Genomic DNA, 25,225 nt, shown 5'->3' with positions numbered 1-25,225 from the left:
TGCCCAGGGCCACATAGCTAGGAAGTATCTGAGGTCAAATTTGAATCCAGAACCTTCAAGTCTGATTCTTGATCCACCAAGCCAACTAGCTGCCTCTGTACATCTTTCACGTTGAAGAGGACTGATGACATCAGAGAGTGATGGCTTGGCTTGCTTGTGAATTGGATGTAAGTGGGTAACGATTGCCCAAAGTCATCAGCTTCATTCTCTCTTCCAGAGTCATCTAAGTCCAGTGGATAGGATAGAGGAAATGAAGAATAAAAAGAGTTTAGAAAGAGAAAAAACAGAATAGCGTAAGAAGCAAAAAAAAAAAAAAAAAAAAAAAAAAAGAGTATTGTAGAAAGATCATATTCAGAGTCAGAGTTTGTCTCAAAGCCTTTGCAGAATTCTAGGAGAATTGTTGTGCTAAAAGAACATTTTAGCTATTTCTCTTTGATTTTCTTTGTCTCTATTCCTTCTGGGGCACTTTTAGAGCTTTACTGGGAGATTTGAGCTCTTCTAGATCTTAATATGTTTCTATCTTTCTCATTATACTGCAATTTACTACCTGTGTGGTCACAAGTAGATATCTAACATTTCTTGGCATCAGTTTCCCCATGTGCAAATTGAAGAAGTTAGACTACATGATTGCTAAGTTCCTTTTCAATATAACCATGTGCAAAAAAAGTTTAGTATTTTAATTTCATGCAACCTATACATTAGATTAAAATATTATGTCTATTAAAATAATATTATTTAAACTGTACTAATAGTATATTTCCAGCTCAGTTGATAGGATAATCCAAGCTTCTGCACCAGATTGACTACAACTAGAATATTGTCTAATTCCAAATACTTCCTCTTAAATAATACATTGACAGACTGAAGAATGTCCACAGCAAGGCAATCGAAGTGGTGAAGGGTCTAAGAATGTCATATGAGGAATTATTGAAGGAAATGGAGATATTTAACATAGGAAAAATGTATTTTAGTGATGGCATCAGTCTTCAAATTATTTGAAGGACTGTCATATGAAAAGGCTATTAAATTTAATCTGCACAGCACCAGACAACACAGCTTTAGGAACCAATGAGTAGAAGTTATAGGGAGGCAATTTCAACCCAACATAAGAAATAATTTTATAATCATTAAAACTGTCCAGAAATGAATGGAATGTGACTTTCCCATTGCTACAATTGTTCAGAGTTCGGATGATGATTTCTCTAGAATATTTTAGCGTGGCTTTCTGCATTAAGTAGGAATTTAAACCAGTTGACATCTAAATCCCCCACATAACTCTGGTCTATGTTTCAATGTAAATTTCAGAGTAAATTTAGTAAAGAAGGTAACAGAAACTATGATAGTGACTGAGTTCAGTAAAGAAACAATTATAGAAATTTAAAATCAGTAAGCTAAGGACAAAGCTTTGAGGGGCATCCATTATTTAGGGAAAGAGAGGGATAACTGCAGTTAAAGGTAATGAGGAAGAAGGAAAAATCCGAAGAGATAGAATGTGAAAAAAAAAGTTCTTTGTTAAGGAAGTCAAAGAGTGAGAAAGGTTCAATGTGAAGTGCATACTATTATGTATTAGTATGCTAGAGCCAAAGCACTCAGAGACTGCACAGGTTGATTGTTATATCTTAGGTGATCATTAACACATCAGAAATGAGCAAATCCTTCAAATCAGGACTTGATTTATTATTTTATTAATTATCTAAACTTGAGAAAATGGTGAAAATTATAATCAGATTAAACAACAGAAAAACTTAAAAATTTAAACTTAAAATGTCATGTACATATTTTAGTTAACATTTACCAGAATACCCTTAAGTGTTTATTTCAAAAAGCAATGTTAAGTGCCACAGAGAAGTAAAGAAAGTTAAGAACTAAGGCCACTGAGAGGCAACTAGGTGGCACAGTGGATAAGGGAGTCAGGAGGACCTACATTGCATTCTGACCTCAGATACTTCCTAGCTGTATGACCCAGGACAAGTCACCTAGCTCATTTGCCTACTTCTTCTGTCTTAGAATTATTACTAAGAAACAAAGAGAGTTGTTGGTTTTTTTTTTTACTAAGGCCATTGGATATGTCAAAAAGCTCAATGATGGCCTTAAAGAAAGTCATTACACTAAAGTGACAGAGTTAGACACAAGGATTCAGGAAGCTAGGAAGGGAATGGATGCACAGGAAATGGAAGAAACTGGGATCAACTGTATGTTCCATGGGACCAAAGATGAAAGGGACTTCAGAGACAATCCAATCTAATCCTCTTATTTTATAGAAAAAGAACTTGAAACCTTATAAGGATTGTTTGACTTGTCAAGTCACATAGGTAATAGATGTGCAAAGTAGGGTTTGAACCCAAATTTAGTAGCAAACTGAAGGAGAGAAAGGGAGGCTACTAGAACTGGAAACTGGGCAATGGAAATGCCATAGAAAACTTTCTTAAATATTAAATGACTCTTAAACTGAAATGGAGGAGCCAAAGGTAAACACTATTGTCACAGATGGTTTTATTCCCTGTGTGGAACATGTTACATCACCACTCTGGATTGTGGATTAAGTAGATAAAGGTCTGGTATACATGAGTCAAAATTATACAACCTATTTTTTTCTTAAAACACAGGGTTTAAAAACTAAAGCATGTGGAAAATTTGCACATACATAGACATATATGTTAGCGTTTTGAAATTTTTATCAAACCTGATATAGCTAAGATAATCTAGGTGTTTGAACATCCCAAATCTTTGTTCTCAAAGGTAAATCCTACCAGCAACAAATCTTCTAATCTTTCTTCCTATCCTTCAGTGTAAAAAAAAAAGCTAAAAACTAATAAGAGAAGACCTTCTACAGGATAAATTGTGTTGATTTGTATATTGACTAGGTTCCTCAAGATGAATGGAGTGGGTACACCCCTCGTGGAGGCAAAGATGACGAGATCCCTTGCCGGAGAATGCGCAGTGGCAGTTACATCAAGGCAATGGGGGATGAAGACAGTGGTGACTCAGACACCAGTCCCAAGCCTTCCCCAAAGATTGCAGCCAGAAGAGAGAGCTATCTCAAGGCTACACAGCCATCTCTTACAGAACTCACCACACTCAAGTAAGATGGCATAGCCCTATACTCTTATAATGCAAATTGTATGGCACCAGCTGCTGTGCAAATTTTGGATTCAAAATGCTTGGTGGGAGAGGAAGGCAGAATGGGGAGAAATGGGGAACATGGCATGTACATACCAATTTTTCCTTTCCCTGGTCTGATTTCATGTTTATCCTAATATCTTCAAGGGCAAGCCCTATCCAGATAATGTATTATGAATCATTAGCATTCAAAAAGGAGGCCTTGAATTTTTAAAAGTGCTTGTGAAAAGATATAAAATGGTAGGGCAATGAGAAGAATCAAAATATTCCTCTTCTTCCAAGTTAATTCAGCCACTACATCTGCATCTTCAAGATTCTTTGAGAATTTCAGTTAATTACTAAAGTATGATTATTCAGGAGGATTTTGAATAAGGTAGTCATTGTTTTGGTCATTGAAAGAGATGTGAAAGTTCTTGAAATGTATTCCTTAAGTTTGGCACTTGATAGAAAATATATTTTTAAGTATTCAAAAATGGCTATTTTGTGTTTTCAAAAATCCAGCTACAAGTGGCACTTATGTCAGTCATGTTTGATATAAATGGAGAACAATAGTGAGAATGAAACTATTCAAAATCCTATTATTCTAAGCAAGATTTGGTTTAACTTTGAAAACTTGGTGACATTAAATTAGAAGTTTGATTGCATATTGAAGGTAATATTATCCATTGAATGAAGGAAAGAAATTCTATTATAATGTTAAAAACAGCAGCAGTTTTTTTTTATTACATAGAAAAGTGGTTTTAATGCAGCACCATCTCGGGGAAACAACATGCTATACTTTGGAGAAGAAAGTTTAATAAAAATTCGACCAGTGGCCAAAGCAAGAGAAAAGAAAAATAAACCAGAAAACTGGTTGAGAAAGCTTTTAAAAAATAGCTGTAGGCTGTGGCAGGCATCCATTTAAGAAGCAAAACTCAGTATTGGTTAAATTAAAAAGAAGGGAAGATATCCCCACACACACACTATCCCCATTGAATTTCTTTTTGGGGGGACTGGGAGTAAAACTAACTTCAGATCATCCTAGTTGCATGTTTTTCGGCTCTGATATTCACAAGCAGACTGCAAAAGGGAAGTTTCTCTTCTATTTTCATGGCTTATATTTTCCTCCTCCCTTGTATTATCGTTTTATTATCTCTGAGTAACTCAGCATGAAGGCCAAGTGCCACTTGAACAGGAGATGTCCCCAAACCATTCCTTTCAAATAAGCACATCCATGCAGAGATGCAAATAGCACATGCTACCCACTCTGGTCAAGTCAACTGAAATAAAATTATTGAGGAAATAAATGCAAAAGTCCCCCACCAGTGCACCTTCCATTTTCTTGTGGCTAAAAATTTCCAGCATTAAAGTTACTAATGGTTCAGACACAAGCAGCAAGGTTTTATCCCCAGAAAGCAACAGCAGGACAAAGGAGGTACAAGGTTTTAAATAAGTCACAACCACTCTAGGCTACTATTTTCTCAATGAAGAAAATGGACTAAATGAACTCTGAGTTCTAGGATTCTTTCCCTTCCTATCAAATGAAACAATGTAGGTCAAATGTTTTGTAAATCTTAAGGCAGCTAGAGAAATGTCAACTATTTTTTAATGGAAAAAGGATTTATTAAGCACTTGCAATGTGCACACCATTGTGTAAAATACTACACAAAAGAAATGCCAGACCATTCCCTGTTCTCAGGGAGCTCACATTCTAAAGGGGAGAGACCACCCCAATGCAAGGTTTCCCATGCAGGTCTTCACTGAAGAAATGTCAACTATTATCATCATGAAGACCAGATCTAACATTCTTTGACTCTCATTAACACCTAACAATCTAAAATCTGTGCAAAGGACAGCAAATAAGACTTAGCTCTCAAAGAGATAAACAGGTAACAAGGAAGATAAGCAAGTGATCACTCGATATGATCAAAGGTAGAATAAAATAAGTGCATTAAGAAACATATAAAGTGCTACAAAAATTTGGAGAGATTGTTTCTGACTAAGGCAGTGGATAGAATCAGGGAAAGCTTTATGGATGATGTAGTTTTTGAGATAGGTCTTGAAATATGAGATTTCAACTGATATAGATCCAGAAGAAACTAGATTTTTAGATGAAATTGATATTTTGGGCTCCAAGAGAAGGGGATGCATGTAAGGTAACCCTGAGAAGGATCATGCAGCAACAAGTTCTAGGGAAGAGAGACCGAAGATCCAGAGCCCTAGAGGAGGCCTTGATTGATAAGACCTGAAATGTGTCTTAAAGGATAGCAGGGATTACAGGATGCAAAGATCAGTTGGTCAATAAACATTTATTAAGCACCTACCATGTACCAGGCATTGTGTTAAGTACTAAGAATACAAAGAGAGGTGAGGAAAGAGTTCATTCCAAACATACAGAATAACTTGTGAAAATGTATATAGCCAAGAACTGAATTATTGTTTAAAAAAAAAACAACCAGCAAGACAATTTGGCTACAATAGAGAATGAGCAAAAAGGAGTAATATGAAATGATTGGAAAAGTAACTGAGAGCTGGATTGTGTGAGTAATTAAATGCCACCAAAAAAGGATTAAGGAACCACTAAAAGTTCATATTTTTTTATTTGGATTATTTTTGGTGTTTTAGAGGATCTAAAATATTGTTAAATCTGTGTTTTAGGAATATCCATTTGGAAGCTAAAATAGCTGGATTAGAAAGGAGAAAGCCTGGAGGGAGGAAGACCATTTAGGAGGCTTCCATAATAATCCATTTGTTTCTTGAATGTACCTGCACCCACCTAAACATTTCATAGAATCAGAATTTATCACTGAAAGATGGAAGAAATTATAATCTAGGATGACCCAAAAGCCAATGCAGTTTTAAGATATTAAAACATAAAACATTTAACTACCACCACAAAGTTTACAAATCATTTTATATACATTATTTGTACTGCAAACATTATCATTCCTATATCATAGAAGAGAAAATAGACTCAGAGAGGATAGGTGATCTGTCCGTGGTTGCAGAGCTAAAAAGTTTGAGAGGTCAAATATAAACCCAATTCTCTCCTGAACCTAAGTCCAGGTTTGTTTCTACTAGGCTACATTGCCTTTCTAGTCTACCCATGTCAATTTACAGATAAGGAAATTGAGGTTCAGTCTAGTAAGTTATGATTTGCTCAAGATTATACAGCTATTTCTTAGGAGATCCTGGTCTGCAAAAAAATTTCCTGGCTTCTAATCTAGCTATTTTAGTATGTTTTTTTATTACCAGTACCTTGTCTTTTATCCCCTAACTCTTGGCCTTAGCCTCTGAAATTACCTTAATGATTTCAATCAGGTCCATTTAAATGTTTCCTTGTATGCGACTCGATCTTTCCTAAGTGATATAGTAAATATTTCTAGTGACATTTTCAAATTAAAAAGTATAATAAAAGTATATGCAAAGGAATAAGTGCATTCTACAAGTACAAAAATTCTGAGTTGGAACAATCCATCACTAATTTTGTGGGATTTCTTTCTTAATGATGTTTTGACTGAAAATCATTATTCCTGTACAGGTTTGATGTAGTTAGTACCTCATAAGAAAAAGATCTCCTAAGGAATTATCATTTCCCCAAAGATAAGTCTATATTTATATTCCTACTTATCTGACATTTAAGTGAACTTTTTTTCCTCTTTCCTCCTCAACAATTCACAGCTTTAATGACTCAGAACCATGATAACTAAAATTAGTGAAAGTGGGATAAGGGCAACTTTTTTAAGTTCTTTGATTCCCATTACCTCTCAGAAATATTGGGGAGACCGTATTATTAGACTTCCTTTTGCTTTTACTCCTTTCTTTTGCTTTGTCTATTTTCTAGAGGCTATTAAGTAAACACATATTTGTTGAACATCAACCATATGTCAACTAATTCCTTGAAGTTGTTTAATAGTGGTCTAATGTATTAGTTTTCCCATGAAGTATTTCCATTTTAATAAGAAACTCTTGAAGTCCCAAAGAAATGAGACTTTAATGGTACACTTTTAGCCATCCAGAGGTTCTAGACTATGGCACCCATGTCACTGCCTACTGAAAAATCTAATAAAAGATTTCTTACAGAACTAGGACTATTCATAGGATCATAAGCTTTTTTTTTCATTTAACAAATAGTATATTTATTTTCTCTTCCTTTTTACCCTATCCCATTTTTTAAACTCTGTAACAAATATACACAATCAAGCAAAAATAATTCCTAAACTGATCGTGTCCAAAAAATGTACATTTCATTCTGCATCTTGAATCACTTCTCCATTAGGAGGTAGATAAAATACCTTCATCATTACTCCTCTGGAATTATGTTTAATTACTTTATTGATGAGAATTTTTAAGTCTTTCAAATTATTTGTTTTTACAACATATTAGTCTTATTGAATAAATTGTTTTCCTGTACATCTCACTTAATTCTGCATCAATTCAGACAAGTCTTCCCCGGATTCTCTAAAATTGATCCTTTCCAGTACAGTCATATGCCATAACATGTTTAGCTGTTTCCAAGTTGATGGACAGCCCAGCCCCTTAGTTTTCTAGTTCCTTAGCAATACAAAGAGAGCTGCTATAAATATTTTTGCACATATGTATTCTTTTCCTTTTAGAGCATGTATTTCATTTTAGAGCATGAAGGGAAGATACCGTCTATTCCAATCTCCTTATTTTATAGATGAGGAAACTGACTTAAACAAGATCACACAGCTAATTGTATCACATTGCCTCTCCTCTTACTGAGAAGATTTATAGTTTATATAGTTTTTAATAGTTTGACAAACTATCCAAATTTTACGTCTAAATAAGAATTTTTAATGGAGGAAAGAGAGTAAAGAGTCTTTTAGAGTACTATAAAGTCAAAATTAAAAAATCTTCTGTCAATGTATAGCCTAGATGGTATTATATTAAATATTGAAATTGTAATTCATTCACAATTTTAGGAAATACCTCAGAAGTAAATAAGAATTGAGTGAAAACTATACTCTAAATATGAACATTCAGAACTGATATTACTCATGCCCAATTTTGTAGTCAATCAGAGGAGTGATGACCAGAATGATGAAGATTTGGAGCCCTGGCAACTCTATAAATCTGCTTAATAGGAAATAATTCTCACTGGGATGAAATCATAGCTAAGAAATTCCTGGAATAATCAAGAGCTTAAAGCAGATAAGTCTTCAAGGCTTCTTCTCGTTCAATTCAACTTAACAAATGTTTATTCAGTACCTACTAAGTGCTAGGCAAAAAGTATACAAAGATGCAAGTGGCAATAGACTCTGCCCTCAAAGAACTCAAAACCAAACTGTTTCCTCCTCTATCTCCAACACAGGAGTAGAAATATTGGATGGAAGGGCAATTAATTGTCTAAAACATTTGAGGTTTTTTAAGTTCTTCTGATTTGGGCAGGAAGAAGCCATCCTTTTTTTGGTTTATTTATTGGTAGTTATGCCTGTGTCCTTAGAAAAATAGACTTTGAATAATACAGTGTTTGTCCATGTGCTTCCAAATAACCTTTGCATTGTTAAAGTAAGCTTGTCCAACTTAATTACTCTCAAGACTATCAAATGTTCTTGATCTTTGCTTGCATTTTTTCCCTTGGATTTCTGATACTACTCTGGTTTGTGTTTCCTAATCTATAAAATGAAGGGGACATAACAAATTATTACTAAATTCTCTTCCAGCTTCAACAGTCTATTAGTCAATGAACCTCATCATCATGTCATGAATTCTTTGTATTCTCGAAGGCTGTGCCAAGGGAACAAACTTTGGCAGTTCTTATCAAACTGGAAAGGCATCAAGTATGAGCCTAAGGACCAGCCTAGTTAAGTAAAGAAAAAGACTCATAACCAAAAAAGAATGTTCTCCAGGTAATGATTTAAAAAAAAAAAACAAAGCAAATCATTAATCTAGCTACTAAAATGTTTGTAATGAATATCATCAATGAAATTCCATATCATTTGAAGTATTTGGAGAAGAGCCACAAATAGGGATAGCAAGAACCAGGCATGGAAACAGGAGGTCCTGTGTTCAGATCTGGCCTCAGATACTTCCTGGGCAAGCCTATTGCCTAGCCCTTACCACTCTTGTGCCTTAGAACCAATACGTAGTATTGATTCTAAGATGGAAAGTAAGAGTTTAAAAAAAAGGAAGAGCTACTAATAACTCTGTCTTTAAACAGATAACTTACTCAATCTCTCTGAGCCTCAATTTATTCATCTGTAAAATAAAAGAAGTTTAAATGGATGATCTCTAATTGCTCTCCAGTCTAGACTTTTTATACATCTGTGAGGAGGAATCAATGAAGTAGGAGGAAGAGGAAGAGACAAAAAGTATTAAAGCTTGTGAATGAGAAGTTCTTGATTTGTTTGGATTCTCTTAATTTTCTTAACAATAAAGATTTAAAATGAGAAGACTCAATATCAGAATCCTGAAAATGTACCCTTTTGCTGGAGTTCCCTTTTTTTGAAATCTTTGTGTGGGTTTTTCTTCTTTCTCTCTTTTGAGACACCATATCCTCTACTAATCTTCACATGCCACGCTTTCCCTCCTACCTACCTACTGTTCCTCATGTTCCTTCTCTTCCCAGAAAGAAAAGAAGGGGGGAAAAGTGTATGTTAGAAGAAGGTGCCCTTTTTGCCCATCTAGATCTTAAGTTTTGTGAAATAGCTTGTCTATTTTCTCTGATTTTATCCTAATGCCTCCTACTCCCCCAACGCTTGGTAGTGTTAAGTTGCACATGTCACATGCTATTAGCAAAAAAGTAAAAGGTCACAATTTGAGACTACAGATTTCTGTTTCAATCTCCAGAAACATTATCCGCATTTTGGAATTTGTGGACAAAGTTTCCAGCTCAACTCTGGCTACAGCCCCTGTACCATCTGCTATAAAAGGTGAAGAATTTAAATGAAAGAAAAGTGTCATATTTTTTTTCTCAGGCATAAACCAAAACTTCTTCCTCCATTTTTCTGGAAAAATAACCGCTTAATAATAAGTAGAATAAGCAGCTTTTTCATATGGTTTCAAATGCTTCCTCCCAAAAAAGTCATCCCTCAATACTATAGCACCCTTTCTGGTTCTGAAACCCTATGATTCTGATTGTAATATATGTGAGATTTGGTAATACTTTGATTTTGATAGGGCATAAATGATTGTAATGCAATTTATGTATTATGAAATCAGTTTTATAATGAGCTAGGAAGAACTGGATACAACCTGCTTGACAAATAATCTGTGCCTATAGGGAAAAGGAGAAAGCTTAGGAAATGAAATATAGATGCTTTGGCATAAAATGGGGAGTTTCAGATGGAATAGATGAGAAGTGACCAAAAAATTAAGAAACCAAGCTCAGACTTAACTGATTGAGATTGCCTGGTATTGGCATTGGGGGAAAAAAAGAAAAAAACAAATGGAAAGCTGGATAAACAAGTGAAAAGTCATCAGAGATATGTGCCCAAAAAGGATATTTATATGAGTGGCAAGGCCAATGGAATACTCTTCTAATTTGTCTATCAGTTAGCTTTGAGAACAATTCTGACTTGGAACTGAAGGGTGAGCATCAGGACCAGGTGAAAAAACTATCAAGTTCTGAATTAGACTGTGAATAAAGCATCCACCATCCTAGGGTATGCTTCCTTTCCAAATGCAGCCACACTTCAGGTGAACTTCTTCACATTGTCCCATTCCTTAGGCACAAAAATTCCTAGTGATGACTCTGGGGAGATCTAGTAAGAAAGAATGAAATGCTCTAGAAAAAGGTTAAACTAACATGCACAGATCCAAAAGCTGGCTAATACTGCAGCACCATAGAATGCATTGTGCACATTAACATGTAAGAGCTTTAGGTTGTGTTATAATTAAGGAGGTCACTAGTATCTATTTGAGGTAGTAGAAATGATGTACAGAGAGGATAAGATGACACTTCTCCTTTATAACAGTTGCCCAGGCAGGATCCTTCAGGTCAAAGAGGTTTACCCCTTCAGGAACCACCTGGGGTTAATTGATATATTGCTTGGGCTCTTCAGCTGGGATAACGTTGATATTCTGACTGCGTTGACTCCCTTCCCAAAACAAGCTTTGAAACTGATTTAGGAAGGTACTTTAAACTTTATATATTTAACAAGAAGGATAAGGGTAAAGGACTGAGGTATAGGAGACCCTACTTTAATTGTTACTAATGAAACTCTCACTGTTGGCAAATAAAGAATCAATGTCAGCTTCCCTCTGGTTCAGCCTGGCCAGGACTAAACCAGAGTAGGTAAACTGCTAGGAAAACTTCAGCTTCTTCTTCTGTAGATCTTAAGCCTTAACAGTTAAGATATATCCACCCTTTCCACCCTCTTCTTCGTCTCCTGCCCACTTCCCGGATCCCTCCCAGGCCCTGGGAAGCCTAGATAACTAGATGATGAAACTCCTAATATCTAGGGCAGTAGACACCGAGGTGATGGTCAAGTACAGGTTGATAATGGTATATGAAGGACAGGAAGAGCTTGCAGAGAGATGTTTGCACCCTCTCACTCCAAGACCAGGATCCACCGATCTCTAGCCTCAGCACAGGTAAAAGACCCAGAACTTCTGCTCAGGGTTCTCGACTGCCCCTCCTGACTCTCGCATGCCTCACTGGGAACATTCTATCCAACTGACTTATCTGTCAATCATTGAATGAACTTCAAGCTCCCAGAGGTTCAATATAACAGTTGTAAGGTTGTGAAGACCTTTAAATACCAATATTTAATCCTGGCAGTGGAAGTGAACCATTTCAATTTATTGAGTAGGGGAGCAATATGATGGGACCTATGCTTCAGGAAAATCATTTTGGCAGCTATGTGGAGGAAGAAACTTGAGGCAGTGAGAGCAATTAGGAACCTATTGCAATACTCAATAACAGAATCTCAGTTGGAAAGATCAGGAGCAATGTGGTCCAACACAAGCCTTCCTCCAGTCTTCACCTAAAGACCTCAAGTGAAGAGGAGGGGTAAGAAAAGAACAGGGAACATATTGCCCCTAAGGCAGCCCATGTCACTTTTGAATAGCTCTAAATGTTAGAAAGTTTTTCTTAAATGAATTGGCCTTTTTACAACTTTTAAACATTATTCCTAGTTTTCTCTCTGGGACCAAGTAAACACATGATGATCCTTCTTTTCCCCACTTCAAGGTAATTATCATCTCCCTCCCTAAGTCTTCTTTTCTAGGCTCACCCTCTCCAATTCTATTACCCAATCCTCAGTTTTCATGTTGCTGGGGCCCTTCACCATCCTGGTTTCTTGGTCTCCAAGGTCATCAGTGTCCTTGCTTAAATGTTGCACCACTACTGAAAAGAGTACCTTAGGTTTGGTCTACCTAGGGCAGAGTACAGTGAAATACTCACTTTCAAGGGCTAGATAATGTTACTTGCTTAAGTCAGTGTAAGATTTTTCACTTATGAGCTTCACTTCACTGATATAAACTGAAGATACGTTGTTTGTACAGCAAGCAGAGTATCTGAAGTCAGTTTAAAACCCATAATCCATTCTTTACCTATTAGTTTTATAGTCACTTTATTTTTACAATGTATAACCCAGTAAAATTGCTTATCACTCCAGGAGGGGGGGAGAGAATATGGGAGAGAGAGAACAAGAATTACATAACCATGGAAATAAAATCAAAAAGAAAAAAAGAAAAATGAAAATACTAATTTTTTTTTAATTTAAGTACAAAATTAATGATAGTTCCCAAGAGTACTCCATTGGAGATCGCCCTCTTGTCCAATTACAAAATGTAACATATGCACAGAAATTCATAATGTTAGTTATTTTGTTAAAAATGAGAGTCTCTAAGTGTAAACCCTATGTAGATAAGGTAAATTAAAGATATTCCATCTCGTGTTATATATTTCGCATCATGTTACCATCTCCTACTATTCCATTACCTTGTCATAAACTTCAGTCTAGATAGCAGTCTCCTCCAGGTACTCTTTTTTTTAGCTCATTTTCTGTTACTGTCTCAACCTTTTGTCCCAAACCTTAGAATTGCTACCTTTTCCTACCCACTGTTTATCTTCTATCTCCAATTCTAAGGTGAACCACTCTCTCCTACCTACCTCCCACAGTTATCATAGAGATTAAACAAGATAAAATTTGAAAGTGGGTTTAGTGTTTAGCACATAGTAGGCATTCTAATGTTCATTTCTTTCCCTAGGAAATAGGATCCTTTTTTTGTCTGGACTCCAGGTTAACCCCATTTATATTATAGCAAAAGTCTTCTCATAGTCATCTAAATTCCAAATTAGTGTTGTCCTCAGGACTCTCCTTGAAAAAATTTAGAAAGCTGAAATTGCCCATCCTGGGCATATGGCATATCACCTAGATGGTATCACCTGAGCTTGCTCTCATACTTTATTCATCCCTTTCTCTACTTTTGAACTTATAGATACTCTATTTGGACACAATTCCTTCAGAGTTCCATCCCTTAGTATTAGCAGCCATCTGAGCATCAGAGAGCTCCTATCTGCCAGGTACAAGTTAACATATAAAAATATCATTAATACAACCCTTCTCTAATATTCTCGGCCTTCTCCTTTACATCATTAGCATTCTCAAAAACCAGCACTTATGTATGATGTTCAAGGTCTCCATAAACCCTCAGTGACTAGGGAGGAAACAGTTTCTACCATGAGATATCACTCTTCCTCTTCCTATCAGAAGAGTAGCCTGCCCAGGCTGGCAGCAGCAGTAGCCAATTGTCCAAGAAACCTGTCTGGTCCAGTCCAATGGCAGCTGAGTATGAGGAGCCAGCACAACAACCATTTTCTGGGATAATGATAACAACTCATATTTAAGCAGTAATATAAGGTTTACTAAGTTCTTTTTTTACAGCAACCATGTGAGGTAGGTAAGCTCCATGAATTTAAGCAGCTTACCCAGAGTCATATAGCCGGTAAGTTGCAGGGCCAATTTTCAAACACAAGTCTTCCAATTCCAATTCCCAGGTTCTTTCCTCTACACCACAATAGTTCTCAAATAAAATGAGATTATAGACATGGATCATGTCTATCATGATTCATTGGGGTGTCTATGTCATTTCTATAATAATTCAAAACCTTGGGAAAATGCTTAAAAATAAATAAATATTAAAAAATAAAATAGAAATTATAAACTCATAGATTTAGAGTGGAAAGTAACCTAAAAGACCACTGAGCCTTACCTCCTCATTTTAGATTTTAAGAATCTAGACCAATAGAAGTTTAAATACTTGTCCAAGGTCATACAAATAGGAAGCTGAAAGAACCAAATTGTTTGACTCTAAATCCTTCCATTCTGTCCACTAAGCCATTTTTCTCAAATCCAGTTACTTCTTTGTAGTGAACAGTTCTGTTTAGGAAGTCAGACAAACTGCCTGGATGAATAGAGCATCTCAACTTTAGTTTAGTGCATGTTTTCCTAGTCTTCTCCAATTTTAATGTTAAATGCTGAAGCAAGGTTTGCTTTCTTATCCTAAAAATTCCCAAAGCGGCTCATCCTCTGAATGGTCTTCTTGAACTTTTTGCCTTTTCCATGTGGCACCACTTTTTTCTCAAAAAGAAAAAAATGTAACTGACTTCCCAAGGAATGAAGCCAAGTCTATTAATTCACATTTGTACCAGGATATTGGCACCAGTTCTGTAATGTCATCCCTGACCTAGAATGAAAGAGGAACTGGACAATTGGTACCAAGTGGGAAGGTATAGCTGATCAAAAAGTTTTCATCTGTTCCTAAGGCCTTGTGTTGAGAAAGGACAGAAAAAGGAACCAAAATATGGCTACTTTCCTTGAATTGCTAAGGAAATCATTTCATTCCTATCCCCTTTGAAATATGTATTTTATATATATATATATATATATATATATATATATGTATGTATAACCGTATGAAGACATATGATTCTATGGGAACAAAGGGGCAAGAAAAGTTTATGTACATGTTTGAAATCAACCAGATAGAGCAATAGATAGAGTGCCAGGCCTGGAGTCAAGAAGATTCATTTTCCTATGTTCAAATCTGACCTCAGATACTTACTAGCTCTGTGATCCTGGGCAAGTCACTTTAACCCTATTTGCCTCAGTTTCTTCTTCAGTAAAATGAGCTAGAGGGAAAAAAATCATCAAACTACTCCAGTTTGGGTCAAATCATTTGAAGTTAATATCAAGAAAATTACAAAGGGATTCACAAAATTGGACATTACTAAAAATGATTCAATAATGACAACAATTAATCTCAGGCATGGCCATCTGGCTTAGAGCCCTGAATTCTTTTATTCTTCTATGGTAACAAATGACTTGCAATTGTTCCTTAGTGGAAGGATGAAAAAAGAATCAGAGAATTTTAGAGCTAGAAAAATCCTTTTGGATCTTATCACCTTTTAACAGATGAGGAAACTGAGACCCAAACAGATCTTTCATACTAGTAACAAAATTAAACTAAAACCTAAGTTTATTGAGTTTCAGGCCAGTATACTCTCTAAGACTGTGAGGCTTCTAGAGTCACATCAGTAAGTATTCACGAACACCTGTTAGATTTCTAGCATGTTACTGCTGCTCTGAGGATACGAAAACTCCTTGAGGAGTTTATAATCTTATGGAGGAACAAAAACATATATAAATTAAATAAAAATCCATATGTAAATAAATATATGAAATAAATTTTAAAAGGCAAGCCCAATAAGAAAAACATAATTATATAGCTTACTGAGATGGCATTTCATACAATGCCTTTAGTCAAAATGGAGGAAAAATTTTCATAGGTACCCTTATAGAGGGCAATCATCCCTTTTATAGTGGAAAGAGGGAAAGAAGAAATGGAGAAAGGGAATAAACATTTATATGTGGCACCTATTATGTGCCAGGTACTGTGATAAGAACTTTTTTTTACAAATATCTCATTTGATCCTTAGAATAACTCTGCTAGTTAAGTGCTATTACTATCCCCATTTTATAGTTGAGGCAATTGAAGCAAGCAAAGGTTGTGGCATACCCAAAGTCACATACTTAGTAAGTGTCTACTGCTGGATTTGAACTAGAGACTTGCTGTCTTCAAACCCAGAGCTCTAGCCACTGCTATGTAAGATCACATAAAGTAAATAAAGGATATGAAAAAAGGATGTTGAATCTAAGAAAATGAATAGAAAGGTGACACAAGAAGTCAGCAAAATAACATAATAATATTCAAAAAGATCTCAAAGCTCTTGAAAATTAAAAAAGAATGAAAAGACTGGAGAGAGGAAGAAAATACATGAAAAGCAGTTCCACCCACCAGAATAGCTAATTCACAGCTGTAAAATATGTCTTCTTTTCTGTCTATAAACAGTGTTCAGGCTCTAAGACAATGTGACTTATAATTGAATGTTAAAATAGAGCTCCTTGGCCCCTGGAAGGAGAACATTTTGTAAGAAGCAGAATTGTGAAAGTTAAACTCTAAACTTAGATAAAGGATGAACTTTATTCACTAAAAAAAAAATAATAGTAATTTAATTGGCAATATTTGCTACTTCTTTCTTATCAATAGTAACATGCCTCATTTATTCGAGTTTGCTTCAAGTCACTTGAAATTAAAAACATATACATAGGGGGCAGTTAAATAGCTCAGTGGATAGAAAACCAGGCCTGGAGCTGGAAATTTCTGGGTTTGAATTTGACCTGACTTCCTAGCTGTGTAAACTTGGGCAAGCCACTTAATTCCAATTGCTTACCAGTCTCCTCCTTGGAACCAATACACAGGATTGATTCTAAGATGGAAGGTAATGGTTTAAAAAAAGAAGGAGAAGGAGGAAGAAGAAGAGGCAACAATACATAGGTCTTCTTTCCTATTTCTTTTCCTTGGACTTCCTTAAAGAAACCCAGTATACTTAGCTGGCAGCCAATATTGCTGTTTGGCCAGTGCTATCTAAGACTCTGCAAATGGCATTCTGCTCAGAGCAAGCATTTCATATATGGTCAATTGAACTGAATTCTCAACTAAGGTAAGCCATAACATTCCAACTCAAAGCTCTGTATACTGTTTTCCCTAAATGGTTTTCCATAGCAACTTCCTATTGTACATGCAGTCTGGTTTGGGAGCTATCTAAAATCATCCTCTGTGTTTATCTAACTCTCATTCACCATTTCCTTTAAATCTCATGACAGTTCCATTGAATATGAGTAATAATTTAAAAGCAAAAAACAAGGTTTTTTTCTTCACCAAAAAAAAATAGATAAATGACTAGACAAAACACAAAAACAAGATTGAATTTGCTACAGCCTGGTTTAATACTCATAACTTTCAGAGAGAAAATAATCTTAAAGACTTAAAGTAAATGGATCTAGCTGGCTCCATTAGCTTGTCCAAGAATCCTGGTCTTGGATAAGCTGTAATCCACAACCTGAACATTAAGAATTTATAGCATAGTGGGCAGTTGGGTGGTTCAATGGATTGAGAGCCATGCCTAAGCAGAGGAAGTCCTGGGTTCAACTCTGGCCTCAGACACTTCCTGAAGTTATATGACCTTGGACAAATCACTGAACCCCATTGCCTAGCTTTTACCTCTCTTCTGCCAATACACAGTCTTGATTCTAAGATGGAAGGTAAAAGGTTTCTAAAAGTGGGTATATAGCACAACTTTTAATTCATTCTATCTAAATCATACAAAACCACTTTCACCATTAGTTTCACTGAAATATTTCAAATGTGATGTTTCAAACAAAATTTTACTAATAAAAGGTATGGTTTTATTAGAGAGAAAAAGGAATAGGCATGTATCCCAGGACAATCATGTACAGAGTAGCCTGGAGCCCAAAGGCTAGGACAGATAAGGGCAATTTATACAAGCAGACCACAAGGAGGAAGAAAGGGAGGATGGCATAAGGGTGGAGAATGGGCAGTCTCTTCCAGGAACAAGTGGGACATGAAAGCAGGATGTTTCTCACAGCTCAGCAGGATTGACAGTGGCCACTATGGAGGTGTCTGGGAGTAAGCAAGACTTTTATAGGAACTATGTTCAATTCAATTCAGTAAATATTTATTATACAACCAGCCTATGAGTCAGGAAGGCAAGTTCAATTCTGACTTTTATCTGCTTGACCCTAGACAAGTAATTTAATATTCAGAGAACCACAAGCAAATAGTTGACTATAAATTATTGAACATGTGCTAGGAAGAAGTCCCTAAGTCACAGAGAACCACCCTACTCCACTATACCCATCTGCTTATCCTTCCCCCTCCCCTTTAAAAGTATATCAAATGCCCATTTTGGATGCCAAAATGAAAAATGACACAGATGCTGTTCTCAAAGAGCTCATAACCTCATAAAGGAAATAGCACACACATACAAACATCTATAATACAGGTTGGAAAAAAGGTTAAGAATATGGGGTTCAACATTTATTAAATAACTGATATATGCAAGGCACTGGGCAATGTACTTGGGATATAAAGACAACAATGAAAAACAGTTCCTGCCTTCAGTTCCTAAGCTTAGATTCTACTGGGATATATAATAGGTGAAGAAACAAATTAATTTGAAGAGGGAGAAAGCACTAACAACTAAAGACCTCAGGAAGAGCTTCCTGAAGGATTTGACACTGTGAAGAAAATAAGGATTCTGAGAGACAGTTAGGAGGAAGAACATTCCAGAATTTGTGCACAGGCACAAGAGGGGTCAGATAAAGTAGGATGAGGGACTCAGAGAGAGGAAGAATCTGTGCCACCTAGGAAGTAAGCTAGAGCATAGATGCTGAATCATGCTTCTGGACTATTTGATGATATTGATATCTACCAAAAAATCCACTCCATTCTCATATAGACACTCCACTGGAAATATAGTAGATAGGAAAAATCTAAATTATTCTAAACACAATCCCAAATAAGTGAATTGCATTTGCAGTCCCACAGTGTGAGAAGAAAGACCAGTAATTTACTGCATAGTTTGAGGTCAGGAGACCCCACATTACCCATTCAGGTATCCTGATGGCCCCTAGGTCATCTTCGACCAAGAGGTAATGAATGATCTTTGAGCTACTGTACTGCAGGTGATCCTTACTTATTATGAAGAATTAGTGTCCTTGCTAGTGAAGAAATGTGCCAGACCTGCTGTGAACTGCAAAGATTTGGCATCACCCAGCACACAAACCAAATCATTAAAATGGATCCAAGACTCAGTCCCTACAAAAGTCAGAGACAAAGCCTAGACTGTCCAGGCTTTGAACTTTTCCACTTTTGGTCACCCCTTCAAAAGAAGATTATTTTTATTTGGTTTTTTTTTTGCTATCTTTTTCATTTAGTTTCCTCCCCTTCTTATTTCTTCTCATGTATTGTCTATGATAGTCATCTTATATCCCCAAAATTATATAATATAAGAAAATTAGGAAATAAGAGAGAAAAGGCAGTAGAATTAAAGTAAGAGGTTGGAAAAATGCTTCTGGTAAAAGATGAGATTTTAATTAGTACTTATTAGAGTCCAGGGAGATAAATATGTAGAGCAGAGAAGAAAGAGTATTCTGGGAATGGGAAACAGTCAGGGAAAATGCCCAGAAGAGAGACATGGAGTGTCTTGTTCACAGAATGGTCAGGAGGCCAGTGTTAATGTATCATAGTAGATGTTGAGGTAAGCTATGAGAAAAACAGAAAAGTGGTTGGGGCTATTTTTTGAAGGACTCTAACAACCATTCATGTTCAGATGCAGACACCATCTTTCTCCTCAGGAAGCTATCTGTATCATATTTAGCACAAATAGGATGACTGTGTTTCTCTATTTTTAAAAAACTCTTACCTTCTGTCTTAGAATAAATACTAAGTATTGGTTCCCAGGAAGAAGAGAAGGGCTAAGTCATTGGGGTGACTTGCCCAGGGTCATATGACTAGACAGTGTCTGAGGCTAGATTTGAACCCAAGACTGGGCTCTCTATCCACTGAACTAGCCACCCCATGTTTCTCTATTTTAAAACTGAAACCTGGTCCTTTGACCACATATTAAGTTTCTATTTCCTTTCTAAATAATGTACTCTGGTTTCTGGTCATAAAAAAAACAGAGAAGGCGATATACTCACATAGAAAGGGCCCTTGGTATGGAGTCACAGAACCTCAGTTTGAATCCTGGCTTTCTCACTTACCACCTGTTTGACTTTGAGGAATTCTGCTGACCTCATTTTCCTGATATATAAAATGAGTGGTGTTAGGCAAGATGGCTTCTAAAGTCCTTTCCTCCTTTGGATCCCAAGTATCAGAGATGACCAGATGCAATAAAGTCTAGCTTTTTCCTCTTCCCCAAGTCCTTGTTGACAACTAAAGCAGTCAATCAGCAGGAAGTTATTAAGTACCTACTATGTGCCAACCAAATTGGTCTGGTAGCTGTTCCATGAACTCAGCATTTCATTTACTTCAGTTCCCTTGTACTTTCTATTCCTCTCCCCCATATCTGGAATGTACTTCCTCCTTAACCTCCATTTTCTATAATCTTTAGCTTCTTTCAAAGAACAACTCATTTCCTACTATGGAAAAACACCTCTTGATATTCCTATATATTAGTGGGAGCTGATAATCAGAGAAGTTTTATAGTAGAATAGGCTACTTTGGGAGGTGGTGAACTGCCTGTTAAACACTGGACAAAATGGCCTCAGAGGCCCTCTCTAGTTCTGAAAGTCTGTGACTTTGGTTCAATAATTCAAGTGGTCTCTGCTTCTAGATATGGTGTATAGATATTACATCTTAGAGGGAAAGGAAAAGAAGGAAGGAAGGAAAGAAAAATGGAAGGAAGAAAAAAATAGAAGGAAGGTAAACAAACAAACATTTATTAAGCACTTAATATGTGCCAAGCATCATGTTAAGAACTTTACAAATATTATCTCATTTGAATATCACAACAACCCTGAGAGGTAGATGGTATTACGATCTCCATTTTATAGTTAAGAAAACTGAGGCAGGCAGAGGTTAAGTGACTTGCTTAGAGTCGGCTAGCTAGTAAATATCTGGGTCTAGATTCGAACTCAGGGTTTCCTGACTCTAGGTTCATTACATGCCACCTAGTTATCTCTAGGGAATAGTTACAAGGCAGAATCCAGACCAAGTATTCACTGTCATAAGAATTTTTGCTTTCATCTTTTTGATCCTCTGAAGCAACTCTTGAGTGAGCAGGTAAAGGCAATAAGAAATGAAATATGAGGTTTTATGAAGCAGTGTTGAGTTAGGAAAATGGAAAATATAAGACAGTAAATAACAGGGACTACTCATGCTCTCTAACCCCCTCTGATATTCATGACCTTAAACCTAAATGATTCCTCAATTCTTAATTAACTTGGAGACATAAGAGAATCATTATTCCTAGAGCAAATTTTGTACTTCCTGTGTGTTAACATCCCTAATCCAAGGGATGCTCATTTTGCTTATCATGCTCATTTTGTTAAAGCTGACACAGATTTTGTATGATCAGAGGGAAACAATATCATACGCTTAGCAAAATCTTCTAGAAAGTAAATAAAATAATATACTAGGTATTTGGTAACTTACACAATTAGTTTCTGCTTTCTTTAAAAATCAACCTATAAATTAATAAATATTTCCTTTTTCTCCTTAAGATGCAGTAGAGTTTAATATGAAAAATACTAAACATAGAGTCAAAAGACGTGTTCAAATCTTGACTCTACCATTTACTAGCTACGTGTGGCCTTGAGCAAATTACTTAACCTCTGACTAAGCTTTAATTTCCTCATCTGTAAAACAAGAATTAGAATACTTGTACCATCTATCTCACAAAGTTGTTGAAAGGAAAGCATTTTGTAAACTATGATGTGACATATAAATGCAAGCTATTATGAATATTATTCTATAAATATAAGCTATTATTATCATCACCCAGGAATACACAGCTGTCCCCTCAGTAGGAGGTGAAGAGGTTTTACACATTGAACAGTGGTTGAAGAGGAAACTGGTGACGCACTTTTTCTCCACCATATGCTATGAAATAAAGCAGATCCGGTGTGCTGGGTATTGTTGGAGGCTGTCTCTGCTGCTAAAATACCTAGGATGCTAAATGTAATCTGTACTTAGAACCACATGGTTGCCATAGATAGATAAGTGGAATCCCTATGCCAGCATATACAATCTGCTCTCCAGGGTGCTGACTTCCAAAACATATCTACTGCCAGATTGTGTTCATGCATTTTGATTAAAGATCAGATGTTAATGTTATCTTGCAAAAACAAAAAAACAAAAAACAATGTAAAAAGATCTGCATGTGAGAAAAATTAATCCTTAGAATGATCAATAGCAACAACAGAGAAGAATCCCAAGCTTTGTTATTCATTAGATCCTCAATAAAGATGGGAGATAATGGGAAATTTTTCATATCATATATTCCAAAGTCATGTATAATTTAGGAATGTCTCTTATACCCTATATTGTTTTACATATTTTGTCCTGCTTGAGATGTTTTTATTTCTCACTAGTGAACCAAAACTCTCATCCTCATATTCCTGTTATTACATTTTCCTGTACCAAACAAGAAGAATGTAAAAGGAGGTTCTGGTTCCTAATTTAATGTTTAGCCATTCAGGTATTACAATATAAACTAAGAGTAGGCAAGAAATATATTAAATTAATGGTTTCCATATATTTTATTGCATTGCAATATGAGGGGCCACCAGAATATTCCTCTGGAGATAGAAGATGAGAAAAGCACAAATAACAATTTATATTCATTTAAGGATACCATAGGATTACTGGTTAAATACTCTTCTCATAATGAATACCATGGCAACAAAATTCTTGATTTCAATAAAGATTCCAAATCTTAGTCAGTGGAATAAGTGTTTGAGTAGTAATTCAAGACCACATAACTCTCTAGAAGTTTTTTTTTCAGATTCAGCCTGTTGTTTCCATTATTTTATTCAATTTTTAAATATCTCTTTTAGTTTAGTATATCGCCTATAAAAGAATGAAGAGACTCTTTTAAAAAAACTTGAACTGGAAAGATTTCATTATTTTCTAAGATGTAGTTTTTTAGGAAATGCCATAGTATAAGAGAAACAACTCATTTTAACACTCAGAATTACAAAATTCTTACTTCTTTGATTGTGCCCTGCATAGAATATTCACCTTATTTTAACCTTCAAAATACTAATATCTGCAGTGCTTCATAAGTAAAAAGTAAATGCAAATACACACACAAATGAATTTTCTAAATACATAGACATATATTTTACTTTAGACAAAACAAAACTCAAGATCTTTCTCTCCCTCCCTCTTTCTCTGTCTCTTTGTCTCTCTCTCTCTGTCTCTTTGTCTCTGTCTGTCTCTGTCTGTTTCTCTGTCTGTTTCTCTCTCTCTCTCTCTCTCTCTCTTTCTCTCTCTCAGACACACACACACAATCATACACCACACATATACACACAGAGGGAGAAAAATCAGTAGTAGACTGGAAAAATTCTGGGAATTTTTAAACTTCTAAGAAAGTAGAGGAGATGCAGTCTGAGTAAGGGTGTCAATAGCCAGCCAATATCCAGTGAAGGATGCTATCACAAACCGAATATAATTACGAGTAGTTGGAGTTTTGTCTGGCTCACTGACTCAATTAAGGAATGACCTAACTTAACCAATTTCCTGACATACTGATACTAGGTAAATTTGTACCCTCTCCACTTCTTCCCCCTTCTCTGCCTCACCACTACCTGGAAAACTGGCATGTATTACTCTTTAATCTTGTATTGTACTTTTATAATAAGTTTTATCTCCAGATAAAAACAATCTGATTTTTATTACATTCTGAATGCCATACTAATAAATTAGTAGATTGCACTAAATTTTTTTGCAAAAAAAAGAAAGAATAAGTAGCTTTAGACATAATGACAAGCCTATACTGAAGCTCTTTCATTTTGGTGACACAAAGAGATATTTCAAATGGAAAAGGAATAAAATCAACCAACATAATGACCATATCTGACAATATATTCAAAATATTGTACCCACAGTCCCTGCCCCTCTACCTCTTTGAAAGAAGCAAGGTATATTTCATCATTTGTTCTCCATGACCAAGATTAACCATTGATAGTTACTAAAAATTTGTCTCAGGGGGTAGCTGGGTAGCTCAGTGGATTGAGAGTCAAGCCTAGAGATGGGAGGTCCTAGGTTCAAATCTGACCTCAGACACTTCCCAGATGTGTGACCCTGGGCAAATCACTTAACCCCCATTGCCTATCCCACCACTCTTCTGCCTTGGAGCCAATAAACAGATATTGACTCCAAAACAGAAGGTAAGGGTTTAAAAAAATGTTTCCTTTTTGGTGTTCTTCTTTTGGCATTTCCTTGATCTTTGCATATACTATTCTGGTTCTGTTTGGTTTCTTCTATATCCAGTCATACTGCTTAGTTCCTTCTATATCCAGAAACCCATGTTTCTTTGAATTTTTCATACATCATTTCTTACTATACAATATGTCATTATCTTCCTATACCACAATCTGTTCAATTACTCTTCAATCAAATATGGAGACCTGCTTCATGTATAGCTCTTTACTGCCATAAAGAGCAATGCTCTGAGTACTTGGTATATATAGAACCTTTCTTTTGTATACCTTTTTAGGTTATGTGCCCATGAGTAGGATTTATGGGTCAAAGGGTACAAACAATCAGTTACTTTTTTTACATAACTCAACGTGTATTTCCAGAGTAATCCAGCCCCTTCATTTTTCAGTTGAGATGGAATTGTGCGGCATAACACAAATCACTTTGGGCATGGTTCTGTATGGAAGTCAGCCTAATAAATTCAAAGACTGTTATTGTTCAGATCTACCATGTTATCTCCTGGGGCCTTTGTAATAATTGTATGTGTATGAAATTATTAGAAAAACAAATTACTCCATATCATAGCTTTCCCATCTCTGCTCCTCTCTGATGAGCAACACTAGACTGAATAAACCAATTCTTATTAGTAATTATCATTATTCCTTGCACAGTCACTAGAAAAACAGTGCTTGTCAAAAATATTGTTACAGTTTCTATATCCCTTGTTCTGAGGGATTTCATTTGTCATAGACTGTCTAGCTGCCACACATTTCCTAGGCAGTCTCCAGAAACATCATCTTACTTGACAAGCTTTTACCCCCTCAGCCCAAAAGCCATGCCCATGGCATCGCCAGTGTAGGAA

At 35.9% G+C, this 25,225-nt stretch overlaps 1 protein-coding gene across 1 annotated transcript in view; it reads left to right on the top strand.

Moving 5' to 3' along the window:
- DLGAP1 (DLG associated protein 1) overlaps positions 1–25,225 on the top strand; it is a 394,054-nt gene that overhangs the window by 78,242 nt on the left and 290,587 nt on the right. The window contains exon 2 of the mRNA XM_044683077.1: positions 2,865–3,082. Coding sequence (XP_044539012.1) covers positions 2,865–3,082 — 218 coding nt within the window. The remainder of the gene's footprint in view (positions 1–2,864; positions 3,083–25,225) is intronic.

Source organism: Gracilinanus agilis, chromosome 1, assembly GCF_016433145.1.
Source record: "Gracilinanus agilis isolate LMUSP501 chromosome 1, AgileGrace, whole genome shotgun sequence".
NCBI lineage: Eukaryota > Metazoa > Chordata > Mammalia > Didelphimorphia > Didelphidae > Gracilinanus > Gracilinanus agilis.
This window is presented reverse-complemented; position numbering and strand designations above follow the sequence as displayed.